The sequence below is a fragment of the Phaseolus vulgaris genome, chromosome 6, assembly GCF_051622355.1.
Source record: "Phaseolus vulgaris cultivar YP4 chromosome 6, ASM5162235v1, whole genome shotgun sequence".
Taxonomy (NCBI): domain Eukaryota; kingdom Viridiplantae; phylum Streptophyta; class Magnoliopsida; order Fabales; family Fabaceae; genus Phaseolus; species Phaseolus vulgaris.
In genome coordinates, this window is record NC_143503.1 from 21,733,996 (window position 1) to 21,741,876 (window position 7,881).

The 7,881-nt window shown below is 34.4% G+C and overlaps 1 protein-coding gene across 2 annotated transcripts; it reads left to right on the plus strand.

Annotated features, from left to right (window-relative positions):
• Positions 1 to 918: 918 nt before the first annotated feature.
• Positions 919 to 7,346, plus strand: LOC137831264 (zinc finger (CCCH-type) family protein / D111/G-patch domain-containing protein). 2 transcript variants are annotated; one of them, XM_068638862.2, is made up of 4 exons: positions 919 to 1,123; positions 3,318 to 3,626; positions 5,134 to 5,194; positions 6,174 to 7,346. In XM_068638862.2, exons 1-4 carry the CDS (start codon positions 998 to 1,000, stop codon positions 7,166 to 7,168), a joined length of 1,491 nt encoding a protein of 496 aa, XP_068494963.1. In that variant the 5' UTR covers positions 919 to 997; the 3' UTR covers positions 7,169 to 7,346. The 2 variants fall into 2 exon arrangements, with proteins under 2 accessions (XP_068494963.1, XP_090159651.1); XM_090303525.1 differs by lacking the exon at positions 5,134 to 5,194 and having other exon boundaries at positions 937 to 1,123.
• Positions 7,347 to 7,881: the final 535 nt, after the last annotated feature.

Consider the following 7,881-nt stretch of genomic DNA (forward strand, 5'->3'; position numbering starts at 1 on the left):
GTGAAGCGATGGGGAGGAAAGGGAAGATGAAGAAGGAGAAGAAGAAGACGTGGCTGAGACAGGAAGAAGACGTTGGCATGATGAAAACAAATTTCACCAGCTCTTATACCATGTAAAGGTGAAGAGAGATGAGAGAGAAGAGGCAAGGTGCAGAGATAAGAGATATAATAGTATATTTCTTATTAATGAGTACATGAGTACATTGATGTATTTATAGAATGAAAAGCCAGAGTGCCATAGACTTAAACACAAAGAATTACGTAGTCAGTTAAGTAATGAGTTCATTAATATTTACATAATTAAACTTATCAATCATTTACAAAATTAAAAACAAAACATATATAATCACTTTAACATAATTCTTAACAAGTTTAATGAAGATATAAAACTATTTGTTATAAGAAATATAATTTGAATTTGAGGAGAAATTATTTTGTTAACAAAATCTAACCCTATTTTGTTAGTATTTTTTTCAATAAGGTCATACTCAGCACTATGTATGAGGAATTTGACTTTTGAATTTTTTTTGATAAATTGCCTACATGAGCAACAACATGAAATACATAAACACATTTGGAAATAAACACATTTGGAAATAGTAATATTCTCTTGGAATGGGCAAAAGGAAAGTGAAAATAAAATAAAAATTAGAATCAAAACTCATAGAAGCAATATGATCTAAGTCAACCACTTCCATCCTCATCAGTATTTAATCATTAAATTTAAGTATAAACAAAATTAAATATTTATATTGCAATCACTAAATGTTAATTTTAGATATTAAAAAGAACTAAAATTATATATTTAAAAAAAAAATTAAAGGACCACATTCATGAATTTGAAAGTATAAGAAAAAAAATAATTTTCCAAAAATATATTTTTTTCTTTATATAATTAGTATTATAATGACACCTTATTAACCTATATAATAATAACAAATTGTCTTCCATTATAATAACACCTTCTATAATGTGGTTGGTTGGATTTGGGTGTGGCAATGGGAAGCGAAGAAGAGAGGGTTCTTGAGAACCAACTCGAACTTCAATTGCAAGAGCAAAGGGATTCTCTCTCTGCTATCGATCAAGCTCTCCTCTCTGATCCAACAAACCTTGAGCTTCTCGCGGTGCCACTCTCTCTCTCTCTCTGTCTTGTTTCAATCAACAATTTTTTTTTTCCAACAATCCTTGACAATTTCTGCCCCTCTTCGATTTCCCATTTCCTAATCCCTTTGTAATTTAAGGATTTTGCTGGGTTTTCTGAGTTTTAGCTTGTTGGCTGTTTGCTTCTGCTAAAGATTGAATACTTTGAACAATTAGGAATGAAATGGGGTTTCTGTATTGTTTTTAATTAAATTTACTAGATATCTTACATGACATCTTTGCAATTGTAAATGGTGTTGATCTCTGAGGGTTTTTTTTTACTGGTTTGTAGAAATTGATATTGTTGTTGGCAAAAATGGCGGAATATTGAATATTGGTACATGTGCTGTTTTGAATTCTTACCAATGGTTGTGTATTAATTAAATCTATTGCTATGTCTCAGACCTGCATTTTCTAGTTGTGCACAGATAGAGAGAATCATGCTGAGTTCATTGATGTTTTATGTGTATGAGATGGATTGGTGTGCTGTGTAATGTTTGCTACTTTGGCCATATTCAATTCAGTTAAATTTAGAGCCGAGAGTCTTTAATGCTAAACTTAAAACCTAAGTAACTGGAATAGTGTACTCAAAGTGAAGCCAGATTGGGACAGCACCTTGTTTAGGCATTCCTTGTTCAGTGAGGCGAATGCCTCTGTTGTCATTGTTAGACCTTTCTGGTATAGGTTAGACTCACCTTTAGTGCCTTGTTGATAAATGATAGTAACTGAAAATAAACAAGTACTCTTTGACCAGAAGGCTAAATGATATTAACTGTAAAATACACAAAATATTATTGATAGTTGCAATACAGTAAGGATGTTGCAGTAACTAGTTGTTGATGCTTTAGACTCTTAGCAGCAAGAAGATAAGTGCTCTGTACATATTACAGGTGTTACATTTGAGCAATACTATACTGAAAGCCCTTCAATCTTGTTTGTTACATAAGATCTGTTGAGCTGCATCATTGTAATCAACAAAATTAGTTCATTCTAGTGGACAGTATCCTGTCCCGAGCTAGTATCCATAAGGTTGTTGCCAAGGTTGTCAGACTTGTGGATCTTACATTGGATCCATCTACCTGACAGGGAAAACAACTTTATTTTGTGTTTTCACCTTTTTCCTATATAAATTTTAGAAAACAGGATACATAATAAAAATATTTTCCCCAATCAAATGACCCCTAAAATATGAGATATTTTCATAAAACTAAGGCCCAGTCATTTCCATTGATGTAGCAATATATTACAATTAGGCCATTGTGAATTCACAATCCTAACCAGCATTTATGCATGTTCTATTTCAAAATTCATAATAGATGTCATTTTATATAATTATGTTTGGGGCTTCTAGTAAAATACAAGTGAGGAATGACAACACCAAATCACAGCAGAGAAATTGAGCAAACAAACCTGCATAGTCAGACACAGGGGAATTAGAAAACCCCAAACTCAGTCCAAGTTGAATTGACACAGCCCAGAGGTCCAGAACTCAGTCAAAGTTGTGTCAATCATGGCAGTTGCATAGTGCCATAGCTTAGCCAAGGTTGCATTATGAAGGAGAGTCATAATAAGTAGAAGGAAGATTATTTCAAGGGGGTAAGGTAATATTAGGTTTGACCTCACTTGACTGGGGGGTGTAATCTATAATAGGGCTGTTTTTATTTTGGCCTCCTGCTTCACTCATGAACATGCATTTGTTGGAACTTTGAGATGACTGAAAACGCATGATTCAGTGCACATTTACATGTCAGCACGCAATTTACTTCCGATAGCAGCATATTGATAGAGCATATGTCTAGTGTGGACTTATTACTGTGTATGTGATGGCCAGGTTTCTGTTATAACAGCTTTACATTCAGTTACGCAACTGTACTTTGTTTGAGGTTGTTACTGTAACTATATATTTGTAGGTTTATCAGAGAATTCTGTTTCAGTATCATATAAACAAGAGTCTCCAAGTTTAGAAACTCAGTATCAGTGTATCGATTTTTAGATCAGATAAATTATCTCCTTATCTCTCAATTTTTTCCACAAATTGTGTTCTACCGGGGACCAGGGTCACAGAATCTGTTGTAACACATTGAGTTGTATGAACTGCGCATGATTTTGACCACAACCATTCTAATATTTGAGGCTAGTTTTATACTGAAATCTCTTAGAATTTCTTTGATATCACAGGTTCATGAGGAGCTTGTCCAGGCAATTAAGGATGCAGAAGAAGGACTTTTTCACCTAAAACGTGCACGATTGTTACAGGAAGCGGATGCAATTCTGCATAACACTAATATTTTTGCTGAAGACGAGAAAGTGGAATTCCTTGATCCCACAGATGTTGAACCAGAGCTGTTGGAGGAAAAATGTCATTCTGTTGGATCTAAATGTAGATTTCGGCACATAAATGGGCGCTGGTACAATGGTCAAGTGGTGCAGCTGGATAATTCAGTGGCCAAAGTTTCATTCCTTACTCCTACGTCTGAGAATATGCTGGTATGTAAGATTATATTGTGCCAAGTATTCCTATATTTTCTCTTGGTGACAAAAAGTGTATTGTGGTATTCTTATGTTTTTAAGTAGTATAGTTTCTCTTCCTTGTATGTTTCCTCTGCTATAACTAATTATGAGAAAATAAGGGAATTTGATGTAACAACAGTTTGCAAAATCTGGGATTGAATTCAATTAAAAATTAAGAAATTAGGCAACAAAGGTATGTCACAGGCATTAAGCTATCTCTTCAACTTTCCTTGGATTTGTGTCGTAGTCAGAAAAAAAGCAAATGATAAGGTTTTCTGTCTTCAATACCTCTTAAGTCTTAACATCCCCACACCATGAATGAGATTAGCTACATGTTGTCATAGTTTAAGCAGAAGTTTTCAGTAAATACCTGTGAAGTGTTTGATCCTTACACAATGTATATCTTCTAGCATGTGAGTTTCTGAACTTGAATACTGAAACCAATGCACAGAAAAATCAGAGTAATTGCTGATTTTTCTTTTAAATGGATTTTCCTATATTATTTCTATCATATTGCTAGGACTTCTGCCTCTATATTTTGTTTTGATTTTCTTTTTCTGTTCTTGGTATTCCTTTTCCTCAATCATATCACCGTATTGTAATCTCTTTCCAATGCTACTACAACTTTTATGATGAAAAGAAACCATATTCCTAAGATTCATATCATAATATGTTTCAGTTGCACTGCTATGTGGAGTTGTGGACAATTGTTCTTAATTTGATTTGATGAGTTTAGGCTCTCCTCTTCATATTTAAATTTATTTGTTAGCAACCCCTTTTTGACTTTATATCATAAGCGAGTGTTGTGATAAAGGTAGATTGGTGGTCATCTTGACACAGCTGAAGGCAGTCCGAGACTAGCTGTTTTATGCTATTTTTGGCTTTCCCCTTTTTTTTCTTGTGATTTGAAAACTTAACTGCAATATTTAAGAAGAAATCATTTTAATTGAAAGATTTACAATTTGTATTAGATGTGATACATTATACATTTGATTAAATATTAGATAATTGATACAGCATACTTCTAAAATGAACTCACTTATTAAACAAATAATATATCCAAACAAGTTTCATACAATAATCTTTTTATAATGAATGAAACTTTTTTGCTTGAGGTTTCAATCACAGTCAATGAGAGAGTGTTCTAACTAGCAAAAATTGGAAGTTACAAAGCGCTTTAACGTGACATATTTGCGTGCCTCTTTCTGTCTTCCTTTCATATCCCTATCTCACCACCATCATAGTTGCAAGCCAGCTCGAGGGTTATCCTCAACTACCATTGCCTTATATGATGTAAATCAAGAAAGGTCATTCGTATTGAACATTATATGTATAATAAAATTTGTGAGTGAAGTGAAGTAATATGAAATTGCTACTCATGTGAATTTTTCTTTAACATTGTTATTCCACAGAAATATAGGTTCAGATTTTCAATAAAATCAATTATTTTTCATGTCATTGTACTAATAACACCAAAGTGCAGATGTGCAAGTTCTTTTTACAACAACGATGTCGATTTGGTAGTAGCTGTCGCCTATCACATGGTAAGCTGCTGAGCAAATTGAACAAAATTGTGTAGAGGTGAAATCACGTAGACCTCTTTGTAATTGGCTGTCACTAAAATTTAGTTCCACTTGCACTTTTAAGTGTAAATTTTCAATGAACATTTGGACCCAAGCATCTTGGTTGGATAACTTGTTGAGTGAAGTCCTTATTAACATTTGGGTCGGTAGTTCCTATTTATAAATTTGGGGTCCAGGTTTTAATTACTTGAGTAGTCATAAAACTTAAGCAATCAGCATAAGACTTTTTTTTTTTAATTGTGATTTTTAGATTATGATGCTTTTCCATAACGATATATCAGTCTTTATGGCATTTTAAAATATGTAGTTGGCTTGTACTTTCATCTAGAGGAAGCTAGTATATTTATTTCAACCTACAACTACATTCATTTAGATTTATCACGTTCTTTGTGTTTGTCTATTTTTCTTTTTTTGGATAAAAAAATTACAATCATTTTGTGCTTTAATGTTTATGGAAGCTTATGTGAAATTATTCATACTTCACTCAGAATAATTTCGAAAACTTTACCAAGTTTGTTGGAGCATGCTTTAAGGCACAAAAACATATTGACATTTGATTAATTCTTTAACTTTTGTTAAATTTCTGTGATTTATTGTTTGGATCCGGACACTCCTGCAAAACCTGTTTTTTACTGTTAGTTTTTAAAATAAATTACAACAATACTCCCTAAGATTTGATTAAATTACACTGATACCCTCTGTGTTTTTAACCATTATAGTGGTCTCCTTTATTAGGGGATGTAAGTGTAATGTTTTTTTAATAAGGGAATGGTTTGTGTAGAATTTTTAAATAATTGGGGCCTCAGTGTAGTTTGTGAAAATCTCGGAGGTGTCAGTGTAATTTCCTCTAGTTTTTATTGTTTCAGCTGATGACCTTTGTATTCGACAAACCTGTTTTGTAAAATAAATATTATAACGTATGCTCTGTCTACATCTACAGGAGTTGATGTTCAGTTGTCTGCTCTTAAGAAATTTGTCCCTACAATCTGGGAGCAGTCCCTTGTCGGGTCAAGTATATGGGCAGTCTCAACTGCAAATGCAGGCACTTGGAGAGAAGCCGAGCTCGAGTCCTGGGATGAAAAGGCTGAAGTTGGACAAGTTGTTTTCCGAGATGACGGTAGTACTGTGAAACTTGGTGCAGAAGATATGGCACTGTCTGAGCATGCAGAAGTGAGTGACTCAGAGAGTGATTCCAGCTTACAGCAATCTGAGTCCAGTGACTGTGAGGAGGATGAGGAATCACAGGGTTTAGGATTTCTGGACTGTACCAACCTACAGAGAGGAGTTCAAACTGAAACTGCAAAATTTGCCACTTGGGAAAACCACACTAGAGGCATAGCTTCCAGAATGATGGCTAATATGGGGTACAGAGAAGGAATGGGTTTAGGTGTAACGGGTCAGGGAATGCTGGACCCCATACCAGTGAAGATCCTACCACCAAAGCAATCCTTGGATTATGCACTTGAGTCTCATAAAAGGGAAGAGAAACCAGACAAGGAATGCAAGAAGAAGCGGAGCCGAGGTGGGAAGAGAAAACGTGAGAAGAAATTTGCAGAAGCAAATCGTGCAGCAAAAGAGGAAGAGGAGTCGGCATCAGATGTCTTTGCATTGATAAACAATCAGCTGACAATGCACAGTGAGGCTTTTGGCGGTGGATCAATGAAGAAGCAGCAAAGTAAAGGTCCCGAGGAAGGTAAAAAGGTGGATAGACGGGCACTGGTTGCTTATGAGGAAGAGGTGAAGGATTTGAAGATGAGGGTTGAAAAGCTTGAGCAATTTGTGAACGCCAATAAGAAAGAGAAGGCTGTGTATGAGGCTGCCATGAGAAAATTAAATAAAACCCGCGAAGCCTTGGCAGATGCCGAAGCAGTTCATGTCTCTGCCTCAAATGCAGTTGTTAGCAAAGAAAAAGAAAAGAGATGGCTCAAGTTTTAGTTAGGATTCAATACTCAGCTGTGTTTAAGTTTATGTTGATGACCTATAAATGAAGAGAAAAAGGAAAGGAGCTTCAAAATATGTTATCTCAACCAAGATATTAGTACATTACAGTTTCAGATGCAACCTTGTACATTGTTATGCGATTATTCATTTGCATGATGTGTGCAGGCATTTTTCATCTAGTCCTTGTGTCTTCAACTCTTCTACATGCCTTGTTTTAGAAGCTTAAGAGGTTGGTATGGTCTTACGGTGTCATAAAACAACAATAAAAATCATAGCAGTAATATTTTGTATCATATAAAATAAGCATAACTCCAAATTTGAATGACTCTTATTAACTTGGTCATTACTTTCTCCACTTCCATATATTTTGTCCAACAATTCCATAAAAGTTCTTATTTTACCCTTTTCGTATTGTACAAGGATTGTATAATTTTAAGGCAATAACTTTTAACTTTTAGAAGATTGTATAATCTGGAAGTTTTTTAAGATTGTACCACTCGAAAGATAATTTTAAATTTCAAATTATATAATTCAAGAAGGAGAAAATGGAAATTTGCATATTGATGAGATGTGTGACGAAAATATTGGTGGAGGAAGAAACCCCATTAACTTTACTATGGGTCCCTCAAGGCCTCCAATTTCGGTCCTTTTAATCCAAAGCCATTTGTATAGAAATATCACGTTATGCACCCACTAATCTGTTTCAG

Excerpts from the sequence above, each read along its gene's own strand:
- LOC137831264 (XM_068638862.2), top strand. The coding sequence starts at position 998 with ATGGGAAGCGAAGAAGAGAGGGTTCTTGAGAACCAACTCGAACTTCAA. Across the intron at positions 1,124-3,317 it reads CAAACCTTGAGCTTCTCGCG|GTTCATGAGGAGCTTGTCCA; the intron begins GTGCCACTCTCT and ends TTGATATCACAG. Across the intron at positions 5,195-6,173 it reads TAGCTGTCGCCTATCACATG|GAGTTGATGTTCAGTTGTCT; the intron begins GTAAGCTGCTGA and ends CTACATCTACAG.